General features: G+C 36.1%; 1 protein-coding gene and 1 pseudogene across 1 annotated transcript; both read right to left on the reverse strand.

Moving 5' to 3' along the window:
• Positions 7,372–18,951, reverse strand: LOC105157485 (annotated as a pseudogene).
• Positions 11,389–11,925, reverse strand: LOC105157483. The gene has a single exon (XM_011073888.1). The coding sequence runs from the start codon at positions 11,923–11,925 to the stop codon at positions 11,389–11,391; it is 537 nt and encodes a 178-aa protein (XP_011072190.1).

A 20,071-nucleotide genomic window follows, 5' to 3' on the forward strand; every position in this document is an offset into this window, starting at 1 on the left:
TACCTACAAGTTAGTATAAAAGGAAAACAAACTTGCTTTAATAAAACCGTGCAAAACAGCTAAATTCTGAACATTCTTAGAATTCGACGAAACTTAACCCAATCGTAGATCTAGAACCAAGAATTTGTGTGGTTAATATTACCTACAAGTTAGTGTAAAAGGAAAACAAATTTGCTTCTAATAAAATTTGTTGTATGTGCATATGTTTGTGTGTATATTAAAAACAACATACAAACTAAAATAAAAAAAAGGCAAAGAGGGAGTGAGGTGGTGGGAATTGGGCCCCACCTCCACTCTCAACTCTCTCTCTCTCTACTTATATATATATATATACATATTATTTTTATATATATAATATTATTATTATTTTATTTATTTAATTAAACTTTTCTCAAAATACCATTTACGTCCTTCCTAATTTTCTTAATTAATATAAATTGTCCCAAAATATTATAACGAACGCCAATTTAATCCATTCAAGTGTTATTATATTTCAACTATGGCCCATAATTTATTTACCAATTAACTAAGTTTCATAAAAATTTACCAATTGATCCCCCAATTATATATTATAATTTTTGGGCGTCACAGTAGGATCCTCACGAATGATTTTTAGTAGTTGAGATATCCAACTTTGTCCTATACATGCCTCACCCCCCGTACGTCTGATCGTTCGCCCTTGGTGATTTTCGGGGATTCTCAGAGGCAGTTTGGAGGTATGTTTTGATTTGATAACTACCTTACGCTCTTACCGTCTTTTATCTCACGAATGCAACAGATTTGGCAGCATGAGATACTTGGTATACCTATGTATGCGGTCACTCGAAAGTTGAAAGCCTTGAAACCTATTTTCTGTGAATTAAGAAGGGAGAAAGGGAACTTTTCGCATAACGTCCAGCTTGCAGAAAGGTTTCTTGACATGGCGCAGAATCTGGTAAATTTGAACAGACATGATGAGCTTCACATATATTTGGAGCATTGTTGTCGATTAGTGTATGCAAAAGTAGCCAAGTTGGAACAGAACATGTTACAACAGAGGGCAAAGATGCAGTGGATGAAGGAAGGAGATTAGTGCACACGTGCATTCTTTAGCAAGATTGCACATCGACGTGCAGTGAAGATGGTGTTACAGATTAACGATGGTCATGGAGTCACCCAGACCGATCCTGATGCAGTGAGTGAGGGGTTTGTCTCTTATTATCAGTCCTTACTTGACGAAAATCGACGATGGGAAGTGCTGGATCTGCGGTTTTTGCGGCCTTGGGCGCGACATCTTGTGGATGAGGACGAAGCCTCGCAGCTTATCAAACCCTTCACGGCTGAGGATGTGAAACTGACAATGTTCGATATAGCAGAGGACAAAGCTCCAGGGCCGGATGCCTATTCGTCGGGGTTTTTTAAAGCTGCATGGACAATCGTGGGTGATGAAGTCACTAGAGCTGTCTTGGATTTCTTTGCTACAGGAAAACTTTTAAAGCAGGTCAATTGTACGCTCTTGGCGGTTATTCCCAAGGTACACTCCCCTATTACTGTAGCTGACTTTCGTCCCATTTCTTATTGCAATGTGATTTATAAGGTTATTGCTAAGCTAGTGGTCCAACGTTTGAGTGTGGCTTTGGGCAAGCTTGTTAGTCCTTGTCAGGCGATTTTCATACCTGGCAGGAGTATTGAGGATAACATCGTGATGGCACAAGAGTTATTCATCGGATATAATGAGAAGCGATTACCTCAACAGTGTACTTTGAAAGTGGACATACGTAAAACATATGATATTGTGGAGTGGGATTTCCTCCTTGCCACACTTCAATTATTTGGGTTCCCAGTCATATTTATGAGATGGATTGAAGAGTGTATTACAACACCATCATTCTCGGTGGGCTTGGGAAGGCACACGGTTTTTTTGCAGGCTCAAGAGGGCTTCGCAAAGGTGATCCTCTATCTCCATACCTCTTTGTCCTTGTTATGGAAGTAATGCACTTGGTTTTTCTCCAAATTATTGAGCAAGATGGACGCTTCCAATTTTATTGGAAATGTGAAACCTCCAATATCTTCCAATTGGGTTTCGTCGATGATGTTATCTTTTCAGTCGAGCAGCGGCGGACTCTATACGTGTATTCAAGGACGGATTGGATCGCTTTGGTGATTGGTCGGGGCTTGAGTTCCATACTGTCCCGAGCGGCTCAAGGAATGAAAGAGGAGCTGCTGATGATGCTTGAGTTCCAGGAGGGACAACTGTAGATGAGGTATTTAGGACTCCCCTTAATATCATCTAGACTTTTGATATCTGATTGCCTACCCTTGCTGAATAAAATTGAGTCTCGTATTGCTGGATGGGAGGGGTTGGCCTTATCATAGGCAGGATGAGTGCAAATTATTAAATCTGTGCTTTCGTCCCTTAGTATTTATTGGTCTTCGGCTTTCATTCTTTTTTGTTAAAATCCTTATTTGACTAAGCTTGAAAACATTAGCTTGATTGAACTGCTTTCGACGTACTTGCAGGATATAGTGAAACGCCTCTCCTGCAATGGAAGTAAACATGTTAGTAACAGAACCTTCTTCAAAAAGGTGAAATTGAAAAATGCTTACGGAAGTTCCTATGGAAAGGCACAGGGAATAGTGGGTATGCTAAAGTTGCTTGGAGGGAGGTGTGTAAATCGAAAGATGAGGGGGCTCAAGGATTGAAAGATATTGGGACAATGAATCGGGCCCTCATGTGTAAAAAATTGTGCGATGTTATTCGTTGTGACAGGACATCCATTTGGGTGGAATGGTTACACTAAAGACGACTTCAGGACTCCTCTATTTGGACTATATCTGAAAATAGAGGCACATGGTGTTGGAAGAAACTTATACGGTTAAGGGCATGGCTGCGATCGGAGGTTGTTTACCGCATCGGTAATGGGTGAGATTTTTATTTATGGAGGGACCCTTGGCACTATCTAGGCTCTCTTATTCAGAGAGTTCCCCATGGACCTATTGTTACGGGATTGCAGGAATCCAATAGGTTGTGGGCTATCATTCACGAGGGTCAGTGGCAATGGCCTTCTATCACTGACTTCAAATGTCTAAAGATCTTGCAGGTACTACCTGTCATTCACGGAGGTAATGACCGAATTTTGTGGCGATTCTCGGGCAATATTGTCACCACACAAGCCCTCTATCGCTTATTTGATCCCCCAGGTCCAAAAGTAGGCTGGTATTCACTACTTTCTGGACCTCTAAAAATTTCTCGGCACATGTTCATTCTCTGGCTCGCTATTCAGGAAAAGCTTGGTACAACGGACAAGCAATGGTTATCACATTTAGGAGGATGCGTCCTATGTACTGAGGACAACTTGGAGACATACACACATTTGTTCTTTCATTGTCAGTATAGTAGACGTTGTTTGACTATTATTAAATGAACTATTCGATTTCTCTGGCCTAACAGATAGTGGCGGATGGATATTGAATGGGATTCTAGGAAGTGGAGGGGCAAACACATTATTAACATGACATACCGTGCGCTACTTAGGGCATGCGTTTATCACATTTGGAGGGAACACAACATGAGACGGTTCGAGCACACTTCGAGATCGCCGGCTACGTTAGCTACCTTAATCATAGAGGATGTTAGACTACGGATTCTTAGCAAAAATCTTCCTAGCTCTGTTAGCTCTAGTGCACTTTATAGATTATGGCGTATCCCTTGGCCTATCGAGGGATAACATATCATACGAGCACTGTTGTATTATACCTCATTTTTCCATTTATAAAATTTACCTCTCCCAGAAAAAAAAAAAAAACTTGATTGTACTTGTTTGGCCTTGAAAATTAATTATGTACATGTGAAAACATTATTGGTGTCCCCAGCCTGGAATTAATGGTTTCTTTCACAATATTGACAGATAAAATTTTGTTACATGGTGTTTTGTGCAGCTTGTGACAATATTTCTTATTGCACGCTCATCAGATCCCTTCATTTGTTTTAGCATTCTGGGAATCCAAATTAATTATTTCACAAAGTGCTCATAACATGGGATACAATACATATTGATTGTGGTCACGAGGTCTAGTCCCTTGGGTGCATGGTTCAGATGTTTAGAAATAGCCTGTAACCATTGAGAAGAGGTGAGATTGCTGGGTATCCCTAGGGGGAAATTTCGACGGCCAAATTAGTATATTCTTATTTTAAAGGGATACAATATATTTTGTCAAATTTTCAAATATCCACCATGTGCAATCAAATAATTTATTAAAAAATCTTCTACGTATCTAAATTAAAAAGTTTCTTGTCCAAACTCTACTCGATCAAACCTGAACTAATGTATACAGTTTAGGAAAAGTGATCAATTACAAATAAATTAGTTCGAATAAACTAGGCCCGAACAAGAATTTATACATAGTTACGTGGTAATATTTCATTTGTTTCATTATGTCTAAGTTATATATATGGTTAGTTCAACTTGCTACCTACTCTTGTTACCTAGCTTGGAAAACATTGGCATTTTGTTGGCTTAAATAAGTTTTTACTAATTGACAGAACCAACATTGCTGGCAATTAGTATGCCAGCTTATATTATGTCAATTAACAAGCAACAACTTGCCATTGTCTATTAATTGTTTTTTCGATGACGTCCATTAATTATAATTTACTAATATTTTTATTTTTATTTGAATTATTATTTGGCCGTACGTGCTTCATGTGATCAGAGTTCATATAATATATATAGATATAGATATATATATATAGTCAAGGGACACTATAAAAAAATAATTTTATTGGAACTACTTTTGAAACGGTTTTTTTTTTAAAATTTGTAACATCTTTTCTTTTTATAACGGCTAGGCTTACCGCAGCTAAACGAGGCGTTACAAAATATATGTAACAGCTTGCACAAAAGTTGTTACAAATTATAACGGCTTTTTATGACAATCACAGTCTGGTGTAGCCGTTACAAAACTAGTAACATGAAAAAAAATTAAGTTGGAACAGCTTTTCTGACTGCTAGGTTGGATTTGGTATAAATATTATTGTAACGGTCTTTGTAACATATTTAGGTTTGGAACGTTTTTTGTAATACTCTATGTAACTGTTTGTATTATATTTGTATAAGTTTTTGTCACTGCATTTGTAACTTTTTTTTTTCATTTATTTTGTTATGGTTCTTGAAACGGCCTGGGTTTTAATTTTTAACTGTTTTTTGAACATTCTTTGTGACGGTCAGACAATTATACATTTTATCGGTGTATTACAAAATTTATTATATTTTTAATATATTTTAATATTTATTCTATTTAATTTTATTTAAAATTTGTTTTATATATTTTAAAATTTTATTTTATTTAATATATTTTAAATTTTATTTTATTTAATATACTTTAAAATTTATTTTATTTAATATATTTTAAAACTTATTTTTATAAAATTAAGTAAATATTTTTTTATAAAATACACATAATATAAAAATAATAATAATTCAATTATAAAAATTAAAATATTATTAAAAAATTATATTTTTACAAAATACCAAAAAAAATCCTAGTCTAAACTATTATCCCCAGCGGCCGCGTGTTCGTCGTCATCGTCATCGCCGTCGGGTGTCGGGGGATCAGCTGGAAGCTCGAGCGCTAGATAATCGGGCCAGGTGGGATCAATGCTTCTGATGTAGCGCTCGAGTGCCAACACTCGATCATCTATGTCGGGGCGTTGCGGCGGCTGTGGTGGCGAGGGCGAGGGAGCAGTCAATTGGGTCGCCTGGGATGGTCCAGCAATCGAGTGGTGGGCCTCAGAGCTGAGATCGGATACTCAGTCCCTCTTTCGACCACCCGCTGCTGACATCCAGACCTGTTGCTTGTCAGGGTCCACGGAGTGTTGAAAGGACAATGGCGGAGGCTCTTCATTGCTGTTCTGTTGTCAATGACGTTCTTTCATCATCCTCAAGAACGTCTCCCGTGAACATATTAAATAATTAGATTAAAAAATATAATAAAATTAAAAGAATAAATTACGAAAAAAATTTTAATTACTACTCCGACCTCCAGCCCTCGGGCCACTCCACTGGCCGTCCTCCTTCTTTTTGTAGACCTTCTCGAGCACCTCCATCTGAGTGACAGGGTGTCCGAGTTGTATCTCCCATTCAAAACTTAATTTAAACAATGATTAAAAATAAAAATAAATAAATAAAATTAAAAATATGATTTGAAATACTTACCACCTTCCGCTTATGCGCCCCAACAAATGACGACCCCTCGCGGTAGACGGTCGTAGCTGCTTTCCCTTGGTAATTATGGGACAACATTTTAGGTATATCTAGCCCGGCTATTATTACAATCAATAAACATATATCAACTTATTGGTTCCTATCCTTGATATTAATGGTTTGGGATAATTTTCCTTCTCATATCTTAATTATGTTTTTATTTCAATTTTAATATAATAAATTTTCAAATCATCAGATTTGATACTTAATATTTATAGTCTTTTTATCATTATTACTATCGTCCGTTATTTGACCGTCACATCTAACAGTCAATCCTATTTCGAAAGAGAAAATAAACAGAGTTTTGCAATGAAAAAACATGTTTGGTTGTTTTATCCCAAAAAGAAAAAAAATAATAATCTACCCTTCAAAGGCTTCAAGATTTGTAAATACCGATGAGTTTTTGTACATAATTGGAGAGCTTGTTGTTGTAAATTACCAATAAACATCTTGCTATTGTCTATTATTTTGGTGACATCCATTGACTTTTATGTATATACCTTTTTAATATAATAGCATATTAAGAAATATAAGGATGTAAGATTAAATTTTATGTCTAACAGGCACTTCATACAAATAATATTAGCTTACAGTAGACCAATATTTTAAAATTCAGTCTGGGCCGATCGTCAGGGACCATATGAATCATCACTCGATTCATAAAACGGTTTGGTTCAACTAATAAAAACGAATTAGTCTCAAAATCGTTCTATTTTTCAAAAACTGTTTGAATCGTGGGTTGAACCGCCGACACAATTGGCTCAATCCGAAATCAAGTGAACCGTTGCTTCACTAACTTTTCTAAAATTTTAAAAAATGATAAACTTTAAAATTGAACTCTGGACACATTTTATATGAACAATGACAAAAACACCAACAAATCAACTCCCATATCATAATAATTATTTGAATTATACATTAACAAATGAACAAACTGATTAAGCCCATAATCTAATTAAATTTTTATCTCCTATGATTAACTAAATCGCAATTTAAATCATAATCGATAAACTAAGATTAAATATTATCTTAAGAAGGGGATGTTGTAAAATTGTGCACAGCGGAACCATGAGTCTTTAATTGTGAATTATTGAATGAGAGATGAAGGCAGAAGAAATGAGAACTGCAGAACTTCTCTATATTTCAGAAGATGGTTTTCAAGTTACAACTGAGGAGAAGACTACTTCTCCTTTTATAGACAGAGGATAATAGCTACTAGCAAACTCGCGTTTCTCACTAATAGAAACGCTGTCACAAGATAATAAAGAAACTACACGACTAAAGAAGAAAAAATACAACTTAAAGAAACGCATTGCTAAGTAAAAACGCTAACTAAAAAAAACCGCGACCAGGCCTTCTTTCTTCTTCCTCCTTTTCTGTTCTTCTCTGTCAGCTGCTGCAACTGATCAAACTAAAGAGCTGTAAATGATGGATTTCAACACTCCCTCCTCAAGTTCAAGCTGTCAAGACATTGACAAGGTTTAACTTGGACACGAAATACATGAATGTTGGTCCTGTTAGAATCTTGGTAAAAAGATCTGCAGGCTGTTCTTTTGAAGCAATATGCTTTGGTGCAATGAAACCTTCCTTGTACTTATTTCGTACAAGATGACAGTCAATTTCAATATGTTTGGTCCTTTCATGGAAGACTGGATTAGCTGTAATGTACAGAGCTGCTTGGTTGTCACAATAGAAAGGAATAGGAGTTTGTATACTGATCTTGAAATCTTTAAGCAGACTGTGAATCCAAATAAGTTCACAGGTAGTTGAACTCATGCTCCTGTACTCTGCTTCTGCTGTAGATCGTGAAACAATAGTTTGTTTCTTGGTTTTCCAGGATATCAGGCTTCCTCCTAAAAATATGCAATAACCTGTGAGTGATTTTCTTGTCTCCTTGCAGGTAGCCCAGTCTGCATCACAATATGCTTCCACAGTGAAGTTGTTGTTTGAATTGAAATGTAAGCCTCGGCATATTGTCCTTTTCAGGTATCTTACTAAATGTAATGCTGCTTCCCAGTGGTCTTGACAAGGGAATTGCATAAATTGACTCAACTGTTGAGTGACATGGCAGATATCTGGCCTTGTAAAGCCAAGATACAGCAGCCTACCCAACAGCTTTCTGTAAGCTTCAGGATTGCTGAGTTGTTGTCCTGAAGCTGCTTTAAGCTGCAGACCAGCTGGTAGGGGGGTGTTGGCAGCTTTGCATTGTGTGAGACCAGCAGCAGCTACAATGTCCCTCACATACTTGCTTTGGGTAATAATCATTCCTTCATTGGACCTGCCAATTTCTAAACCAAGAAAGAATCTGGCTTTTTCTAGATTCTTTATAGTGAACAGTCTATGCAATTTTATTTTAAAATCAATTATATTATGCTCACAAGGCCCTGCAATTAACACATCATCCACATAAACAAGAAGACAAAAAAATCCAGTATTAGTGTGGATAGTAAACAAGCAATGATCAGCCTTAGATTGTGTAAAATCAATCTTTTCCAATTGTTTTGTAAATTCTATGTTCCATTGCCTAGAGGCTTGTTTAAGGCCATATGGGGATCTTTTTAGTTTACAAACATGTCCAATAGGGACATTATATCCTTCTAGAGGTTTCATATAAATCTCTTCATCAATAAAACCATGCAGGAAAGCATTGTTAATGTCTAGCTGATGTAAAAACCAATGTTGTTTGCAAACAATAGCAAGGAAGGTTCTAATTATCACTGCCTTTGCAACAGGAGAAAACTATCGTTGTAATCAATTCCTTCAATTTGGTTATAACCTTTAGCAACAAGCCTTGCTTTACATCTATCTACACTGCCATCAGGTTTTAATTTAAGTTTGTATATCCATTTGCTACCTATAGCCTTGTTACCTGCTGGAAGTTTGGTGATGTCCCAGGTGTCATTGTCCTCTAGTGCTTTTATTTCTGATTTCATAGCCTCTGACCATTCTTTAACCTTCACAGCTTCAGTGTATTTTTTAGGTTCAGTAGGCAAATTAAAAACTGCACTCATACAAGTCTTCATGTTATCATGGAATTTCACAGTGTAGATGTCTTTGCTCTCTTCATCACAAACACATACATAGTCTTGTAATTTAGCAGGTCTAATGATTTGTCTTCTAGATCTTCTCAAATGCATGTCATTAGATGTGTGTTCATGTTCTTGTTGATTTGCAGCAGGTGTATGTTCATCTATAATTTCAGGATTGGATTCTGTATGAATGTCTTGCTCATCTTGGTCATATATTATTCTAGTGATAGATTGGTTATAAGTCTGAATATCAGAATTAATGGGATCAGTGTATTCATTAGCTAAAGGAAAAATGTTTTCTTTAAAGACAACATCTCTAGAAGTGAAAATGATTTTATTATCAATATCATAAACTCTGTAGCCCTTCTGATTATTAGCATAGCCTAAGAAAATGCACTTAATAGCTCTACTGTCAAATTTAGATTTGTGAGGTAAACTGTTAGTAGCAAAACACAAGCAACCAAAAGTTCTAAAAGGGGAGTAATCAACAGCCTTTTTCATTAATATCTCATAAGGTGCCTTCCATTTTAGGACAGGTGTGGGAATCCTATTTATAATATAAGTAGAGGTTAATATAGCTTCAGACCAGAACATTCTAGGTAGATTAGCTTGAAATAAAAGAGATCTAGCAACTTCTAAAAGGTGTTTATGTTTTCTTTCAACAATGCCATTTTTTTTAGGTGTATATGTACATGTGGTTTGATGTATTATTCCTTCCTCTTTAAAAAATTTCTGGCATTGTTCATTTAAAAACTCTAGACCATTATCAGTTCTTCTCTTTTTAATTTTCTTGTCAAATTGAGTCCATACCAATTTGTGAAACTCCTTTATCAAATTAAAAGTTTGTGATTTTTGTTGCATCAAGTAAGTCCATGTGCATCTACTATGGTCATCAACTATAGTTAACATGTACATACAATTGGAAAGGGAGTACTCATTATAAGGACACCACAAATCAGCATGAATGAGATCAAAACAAGAGGTGGAATATGAATTACTGACAGAAAAAGTTAATCTATGGTGTTTAGCCTGAGGACATACTTCACAGGTAGAATTTTTGTTTGTAATTTTTTCAATTAAACCTGTGTTAATCAATACATCATGAGATAGGTGACCTAATCTCTTATGCCATAAATATGGTTCTATCTTAGCAACTATGAATCCTGTATATCTGAAATCAGCAAGTACATCTTCTATGAATCTTTTGTCAAAGGACTCAGTCTTGATGATATAGAGATTTTCTACTAAGCATGCTATCCCAATGACCTCTCTAGTCCTGTGGTCCTACATAACACAGTGACATTTAGAAAAGTTGAACCTCACAGATGTATAACTGCATAGTTTACTGACAGATAGGAGATTGAACTTCAGATTAGGAACATGCAGAGTGTTTTCTAGCAGCAGTTTATCAGTGAGCCTCACATTACCAGAGTGCATGATTAAGTGCTTGCTACCATCTGCTAGATGTATGTAAGTGTTCTCAGTATATGGTTTAGCAAGATCAAAAAGGGCATGATTATTACACATATCCACTATCAATAATCCAAGAATCACATTTTCTGATATTTAACAGATTATGTTCAAGATTTTTACCTGAATATTCATACCTGTCTGCATGTATATTTCCATATCCTTGTGATTTCAACTCCTCAAAAAATTTATGAAATTCTGACCTTATCAGATTGGACATGGTTCTTTCATCAACACTGTTGTTGGCTCTGTCATTTTTAGTGTTCATGGCCACTGCAGATCTGTTGGAAGTGACCTGGTTGTTCTTCTTCTGATCTTGGAGAGGTTTGTACCAATTTGGATACCCAATGATTTCAAAGCATCCTTCTCTTTGATGTCCAGTTTTTCCACAATGCTTGCAGACCAGGGATTTTTTGTCCACCAAATTCTTTCTTTTCTGAAAGTTTCTTGAGTTGTCTTGTTTCTTAAAGACCTGCATAGCTATGTTAGGGGTTGTCCGTGGTTGTCCATGGTTGTCCAAAATTCACCTCCCTCTGCTTCTCTACATTGAGCACCATTGAGTAGGCTTTGTTGATGTCCGGTCTTGGGTCCATTAGCAGAATCTGACTTCTTACATTATCATAAGCTTCATTCAATCCCATGAGGAATTAAATGAGCTGATCATTTTCTTTAATTCTTGCAGATTCTTTTGATGCTCCACAGGTGCAGTTGCCACAGGTACAGCTAGGTGTGGGAGTGATACAAGAAAGTTCATCCCATAATCTCATGATCTTGGAGAAGTATGCAAACAAGGGCATTGTCCCTTGAATGACAGCACTTAATTCCTTCTTGAGTTGATACTCCATTGGCCCATTACTTTGGCCATATCTGTTTTTCAGTTCTTTCCATAGTGCTCTTGATGTATTTGTGTACATGAAACAATCTGCTATCTCTCTCTTGATGGAATTCAATATCCATGAAGCCACCATAGAATCGGTTCTTATCCACTGCTCAAATTCTTTTGCATTCTTTTCTGGTTTTTTATTTTCTCCATTAATGAAGGAGAGTTTCATCTTTGCAGTGAGTGCCAACTTTATGGAACGGCTCCATGAGAGAAAGTTTGTTCCATCGAATAGTATGGTTACCAGGCTAATCCCTGGATTACCTCCCGGTTGCAGTTTCAAAACATCCAATTCTTTAGCCATTCTTGAAACAGACACAATTCTTGATTATCAAGAACTTACAGCAGTGAACTCCTTTGACAAAAGATATCAGAGACCATCAAATGATGGCTCTGATACCTTGTAAAATTGTGCACAGCGGAACCATGAGTCTTTAATTGTGAATTATTGAATGAGAGATGAAGGCAGAAGAAATGAGAACTGCAGAACTTCTCTATATTTCAGAAGATGGTTTTCAAGTTACAACTGAGGAGAAGACTACTTCTCCTTTTATAGACAGAGGATAATAGCTACTAGCAAAATAGCGATTCTCACTAATAGAAACGCTGACACAAGATAATAAAGAAACTACACGACTAAAGAAGAAAAAATACAACTTAAAGAAACGCATTGCTAAGTAAAAACGCTAACTAAAAAAAACCGCGACCAGGCCTTCTTTCTTCTTCCTCCTTTTCTGTTCTTCTCTGTCAGCTGCTGCAACTGATCAAACTAAAGAGCTGTAAATGATGGATTTCAACATATGTCAACTATTTATTGACAATAAAACTTAGTTATAACTTAATTATAATAGTAAATAATTCATTATTTTTTACTATGACGGCGTTAAGACATATGACTTTTAACCCACTTAATTTTTTTATTCGATCAACAATTCGAGTTTAAAATCACTGTAGTTGACACTCTCCATAGACTTTAATTCATTGTAAAGTTACAAAGAAATAAAAACTGGACGGGGACCCCTCTTTGCTTCTATAGATGTACCTCTAATGCAGTCTTGAGAGAGTTGTGATTTTGTGCAGAGATATGAAGGCAGTAAAGTACTTGCATCATTACCTTCTAACTGAATAGATTGCGACATACACGAACTTGTAGGACATTATTCTCCATATCCCGCTGCTCCTCTAGAATCTGCTCTACTGACGTGACAGCAGACGAGCTGCAGTCGTCGATGTCTATCATTTTTAGTGTTGCTATATCTCCAATACCAGAAGGGATCGCCTGTAGATTGTGGCACGACCTGATGATCAGGTGCTCAAGGCAGGGGAAGTGTGTGTTTTCAGCAATCCACCACACCAGCTCCATTCTGTCCATTAGCAGGAATTTGAGTCGAGAAAATTCCCCTTCAACTGGCTCCCACACGCCGCCCGTGAAGGCGTGCTCTTTAAGTTTGAGAACTTCAAGATGAGGCAACGAGCCAATAATCGACATATCTTCCCAAGATAACTTGCTAGCATTGAGAGTTAGCTCTTTGAGGCTCTGGGGGAAGCTGAGATTCGGCAACAAAACTTCATTAAGCGGCCAGTTGAACACGAGTTTCAGGTTTTCAAGTTTGGATAGGCGGACAAGATTTTTGAGGTCGTAAGAGGACCAGTCTTCTATTCCAGCACCATAATAATACACACCCAATTTCTTAAGGTTAGGGAATTTCCTCAGGACCTCCTCTGTACATCTGAAATTTGCGACCGTGCAAAGTGTTTCCAGGTCTTTTAGGACAACAGGATTTTCCTTATCAATAGGATTAGGCAAGAAAATTTCTGTCATCTGTACATGTCTTAATTGTGCCATCTGGAAGACTTCCGATGGTGTGTCTACTTCACAGTAGGACTGGAAATAAGGAAAATACTCTCTGTTTAACAAGTTCTGCTGATCCTTGATAATCAATATCTGGAGTTTCCAAAGTAGGGATATTTTAGAAGGGAGTACAGGAAAACTTTGGAAAGTGAAAGCAAGGTACCTTAAGTTCACTAGGAACAGAAACGCAAAAGGAAATTCCGAGAATTCTGTTTCAAGAAAATCCAATACCCTCAGAAACCTGAAACTTTGGTAGAATGGCACTGTAGAGAGAACACGTCCGGTGCACAAAACAGAACGAGTGAGTGTCATTGATTCCATACATTCAGTAATGTCATTACCTTCAGGAATATCTAGATGCATGATCAAACGACGTGGAATATTATCCATGTCCGGGGGAGAAAATTGAGCAGACCTGTTGATGATGTGAAGAAAATTCTCATTTTGAGCTTCTTTTAAGCACAAGTCCCTTAAAAGATCATGCATGGTGCATGTTCTTGTTTTCCCATTTGATCCTCTTTGGCGGACAATAACAAGGTTTCTGTCAATGAGATCGTTTAAGTATCCCTCAGCAGCCACTTCCAAGCTTTTTGATCTAGATGGTCTCAGAAATCCCTCAGCTATCCATAATCTGATGAGCTTGGTGACGGGAATTTCATAATCTTCAGGGAAAGCTCCCAAATAGAGGAAGCAAGGTTTGAGATGATGAGGCAAATGATTATAGCTCAAAGATAATATCTCGGAACACTGCTCATCGTTCTCTATGGTAATTGAGTTTACATTATCAGCAACGTACCCCCAAAATTCTCGTGTCATTGCTGAATTTGCAAGAAGCCCACCAACCACCCTAGCCGCAAGAGGGAGCCCTTTGCAGTTGTGTGCTATCATCTTGCCAATATCCTCCAATTCTTGAAATTCCGGAGGACAGCCTTCTTGTCCAAATACCTCTTGACAAAGTAGATGCCAACTCTTATCCTTGTCCAGCAAACGAATCCGGAGGGCAGGGCTAAAGGAGTCAGTTGCATAAACGGCCACACCCTGCAGCCTAGTCGTCAACATGATCCGACTCCCAATCATCCGGAACGGAAACATCCTTTTCATATCATCCCAAACTTGTGTACTCCACATATCATCCAATACGATTATATACCTCCTACCCTTCAAAAATTTCCACAAAGTCTGCGTCAAATCTTGAACACTCTTTTCCTTTGGTCTGTTAATGACAACTCCAAAATTTGCTAAAAGTCCTCGGATTACATCGTCCACGAGATATGTTTGGGATATTGTTACCCAAGCACAAAGATCAAAGTGATCTTTGACAAGTGAATCATCATAAAGGTTTCTAGCGAGAGTCGTCTTACCCACGCCCCCCATGCCAGTAATGGGAATGACTTGGAGCTTAGATTCCCATCCGGTAAGTCTATGCTTCAGTTCCATCACATCTTCGTCGAAGCCCACCATCACATTCTTGCCAACACGAGCATCTCTTGAAGAGCCAAGAACAGGCAAATGCTGCCTCGGCAGCAAATCCTTCAAGCCGCACCTATCATTCAACAGCTCTTCCACGAGGGAATCAATCTCCACCAGTACTTCATCTAACTCCTGATACTCCCAGTTTTCTAGATCAGTGGGAGAATCCAACCAGGCGATGAACCTGTCAGAATCTTTACAGACTTGTTCCGAAACGTAGAATTCAACAAGATCTTCGATCACAGATGCTGAATCTCTGATGCGGATTTCCAAGGAATCCATCTCTTCTTGGCTGCTCTTCTGGGGAGAATCTTCGAACAACGTTTGCAAGAACCGAACTTTTCTGTAAATAGAGATGATATGGTGTTTGGCACGGAAAAAGTCAAAGCGATCAGAGTGCAAAATCAGCTCAAGCGTATTCATGAGTGAAACAAGAGCAGAATGAGCCATTGCTAGCTTCTGTCTCTTTTCACACACACTGAAAAGAATTCGGAGGCTGCCGTTCTGCAGTGGCTAGATCATCAGGGATTATCAGAATTTCAGACGGAGAAGACATATACTTAGATAGATTTTACAATCTGGCAGTATATCTATTTCTAAAAAATTTATAAAAATATTATTAGTATAACAATAATGGAAATATAGTTTTAGAATGGAAAAAAGTATTATTTTAGTTCTTTAAGTATGCCTAATTTTAATTTTAATCCGATAATTATGTTCATTTTTGTTTAGATCCAGTAACTTACGAAATTGCTTACTTTTAGTCTTTTGGCATATTTTAGGATAATTTTACCCCTATGCAACTTTTGAAAGGCAGTTTTAATCCATATGCACTCATAGGGGTTAGGATAATAGTATTAAGATAAAAATTATTCAATGAATTTACGACCCTATAATTTTAATTTTATTCTTTTTAAAATTATTGTAATAGTATGAATGTGTATCTATGTATATATATTTCTCCAATATAAAGTCTTAGAAGCTTTTTATGTGTAGTTGTGTTTCTGAATTTGTTAGACACAAGTTGTCCCACTGTATATCAAATCCATGTAAATAAATTTGAATTTTGAAAATTATTTTACTATTTACATGATCATACTCTAAATTTAAAACTTTAGAATAATAACACCAAGATGTTATGTGTACGGAAAAAATATAATCTTATCAAAAGTATTTTGTTCTATAAAATCCGTTAAAACAAATTTCTAAATTTTGGGATAAATTATAAAATAATAATACCCATTGTTGTTAATAGTGTTGAAAAAATTTGGAACTGGTGAAATATATCCTTCTCAGATTTGCAAGAAATTAGAGATGTATATATCTGATTGTCACAAATGTAGTCCAATGAATGGATAATACTTTAATTAAATTTGCAATGGATTTGCAACGAACTTGGGGTGGATTTTGCTTACCAAAAAATAATAAATATTTGCAACGGCTATGTGATGGATATCTGTCCCAGACACCCAAAAGAATAGGACAAATTTAAAACAAATTTGCATCGAGCCCCCTCAAAAAGTCTAAGTGTTGATTAAATAGTTTTTTTTTTTCTTTTGGATGGACGTCCACCACAAAACCCATTCCATAATTCACTGCAAAAGAAGTTATACAATGTCGTTTATTTATTATTTAAAAATAACAACTTAGATATTTTCATTTCATATTGCCAGGAATTTAGCATCAAGTTTGCAACAACCTATTATTTTGGTCATGGAACCATAACAATTCAACCAAAACATCTCAAATTTGAGATGGATTACATCCCTCGCTAATTAACCGTCCCAAATGTAGGTTGAGATACTTTCTTGGAAGGTTTTTTGAGATAAAAAGTGATAAACCTCATTTTGCAACGGTTTTTATAAACAGTCTTATTGTCCAGGACTTGTTAAAGATCCGCTATAAAGCCTTTGCAAAACCGTCCGAAGCTGAAATGAATATTTTCCGTCTGAACAATTAATTTTCTTTGTAGTGATTGTAGAATCCAATTCTAAGAAAGAAGGGAAAAAGAATGTGAACATTCTATCTTTTCCATATTTTGAGAAAAGATATTAATGACTTATTTTTGGGCGATCTGTTGTAAATGTTTAACACTACATTTCAATCAAACCAATCACATAGTAACAACACATCCACTCCTTTAATTTGTTTTATATATGCTCAGAGAAAAACAAAATTAAGCAAAATTTTTATTAACAGCGCTACCATATAAAATAGTAATGATACTCATAAAAACATCGCAGCCGAACACATAAAAGCTGGTTTAAATTATTCAACATTTTTATTTTTCTTGCTCTCATTGCATTTGTGGCATATTATCTCATATTCGACTAAAATATAAGCCTATCAGATAAGGTCTCGTGCTAACGACAACAATAATCATAAACAAATTTAGCGCAAAATAAGCCGACTCTCTCTATATATAAAATTTGATTTATACTCGTCTTTTATCAAATATGAATCTCACCCAATAAATAGATAACTTGATTGTACTTGTTTGGTCTTGAAAATTAATTATGTACATGTGACAGCATTATTGGTGTCCCCAGCTTGGATATTAATGGTTTCTTTCACAATATTGACAGATAAAATTTTGTTACATTGTGTTTTATACAGCATGTGACAGTATTTCTTATTGCACGCTCATCAGATCCCTTCATTTGTTTTAATTATTTCACACAGTGCTTATAACATGGGATACAATACATATTGATCGTGGTCACGAGGTCTAGTTCCTTGAGAGCATGGTTCAGATGTTTGGAAATAACGTGTAAACATTGAGAAGAGGTGAGATAGCTAGGTATCCCGATAGGAATATTTCGACGATCAAATTAGTATATTCTTATTTTAAAGGGATATAATATATTTTGTCAAATTTAATACCCACCATGTGCAATCAAATAATTAATTGAAAAATAATTTCTTTAAAAGAGAAAAATTAAAAAAAATTACGTATCGACAAATTTTCAACGTATCTAAATTAAATATTATCTTGCCCAAACTCGATTTGGCCAAACCTGAACCAATGTATACAGCTTAAAAAAAGTGATCAATCACATATGGATTAGAACGTCAACGAATGATGAATGAATTCTTGTGTAATGTCAAATTTATCTTCAAATTAAAAAAAAATGTTCTCTTTTGTATACACCAAAATTTATATACGTGCATAGAGAATTTTCAGTTTTATATTTGAAAAATCAAATTGATATGTTCTGCAACATTTAGATTACAAGAATAATTTACATTAATAAATGCCACTTATATGTGCAGGATTAAGATACTTTACTACTATATTACAAGAATTCACTATAAGAATAAATTATTCTTTGGAACGATGCACAAAATATTGCAACGAGTTGTCGGCTTCTGGGACGGAATTATTTGTAGAACCCAATTCTACAAATACGTAAAAGAGAAAAAAATACTTGAATATTGTATTTGTTCCATACTGAAAATAATGATACTCATACTGCTATAAACACATAAAAGCCAGTTTAGAACTATTCAACATTCTTATTTTTCTAAAAGGTTAGCATTCCAATACTTAAGTTAGTCTCAAATTTAAAAATAGATAAGTATAAAAACAAATTATAACGAGAAATCGTGAAAGAAATGAAAATTTCGTATGGAAGAGCATGAATTAGAATAATAGAGTAGCAGCAAGAGAGGTTCTCGAGTGTGGAAGGGTCGTCTGTTGAGGGTACCCCCCTATTTATAGAGGAGGAATCCCTTTGTAACAAGAGTTTCGATGAGGGGGACCGTATGACCAGTGAAGAAGGCGGGATTCAGGAGGGGATTAGGTTCCACTTTATCCATTCCTTACACAGCAACTCATCGGATGAAGCGGGACACCTTCTTTGTACAAACTCCTATTTGGTTGGGAGTCCTCTTAGATTGAAGAATCCAACCCCTTGAAGGTACCTTCCTCCCTTCAGACTGGCCTTGAAAAGATGCATTAGGCCTTTGTACGGGGCCTCCTTCTTGGGCCAAGCTTGCAGGCTTCATCCTTGGACGATTCTGGGGTAGGGGGTTCCTCCTTGAGCCGAGCCTGGTAATTTTCAACGAGTCATCCTCATCATGGATTGATGGGCCTAGCTTGGGTTTTAGATCTCTTCATGGACCAAATGAGAGGGGGATGCTTTCAACCTCCTTACTTTGCCAATCTGTTTTTTGGGGAGCACCCACCAAGGCCGCCCGCCTATCTACTTTCTAGGGGGTACTTGCCAAGGCAGCCCGTCTCCTTTCTAGGGGACACCTGCCAAGGCCGCCTATCAAGTGCTTTTGGGCTTCTCATGATTTGGGCCTCTTAGGATGTTATGGGGCTCTCGTTTCTAATGATCGTTTAGGTCTATTTGAGTCAACCTATTTTTATGCACATCAATATTATTTGTATTTTTAGCTTAAAAATACTTTATATATCTAGGAATATTTTTATTTATACCCCATTTACTTTTTATTATTAAATTGGATAAATTATCTAATATATTCTTTTTATAATTAAGATATTTACTTTATATGATAAAGGCTCGATTTTTATCCTCAAATCAAGTATAGATTATTATTCCTCTTATATTAATACAATTTTTTTTTTTTTTATCTTATCACTCAAATAAAAAACATTTCTGGTGATAATGAGAAGGTGAATAGAGAAAAAACAACATTGGACTTTTCGATTCTTTCCATGTAGTGGTCCACATTCTCACTTTGTACCCCTCGGAGTTTTGTCAGTTTGTGTTAGACTGGTACAAGTGTTCAACCATTCACATCTTTATCACATGGCATGACAAGAAAACACGAGCAAAATAGACTTTACTTTTGTCTACATTTTAACCATTATGAACTAAAAGCTATAATAAGTAATTATTATTAATTATAATTGAATAAAACTTATACAAAAATTTAATTTATCTATCATGATAAAACTTTTTATATAACTTTATAGCCATGACAAATAATTTTTATTAACTATAGTTAAATAAAATCAACGCAAGAACTTAACTTATCCATCAGGATAAAATTATTTGTTATGGCTATGAGTCGCAGTGCAAATATTTTTTCTGGGCTTTGCCATGACAAATGTGTTAGTATTTTTGTGGCCCAGCCCGGAACCCCAACCCACCACACC

This window comes from Sesamum indicum, linkage group LG3 (genome assembly GCF_000512975.1).
Source record: "Sesamum indicum cultivar Zhongzhi No. 13 linkage group LG3, S_indicum_v1.0, whole genome shotgun sequence".
Taxonomy (NCBI): domain Eukaryota; kingdom Viridiplantae; phylum Streptophyta; class Magnoliopsida; order Lamiales; family Pedaliaceae; genus Sesamum; species Sesamum indicum.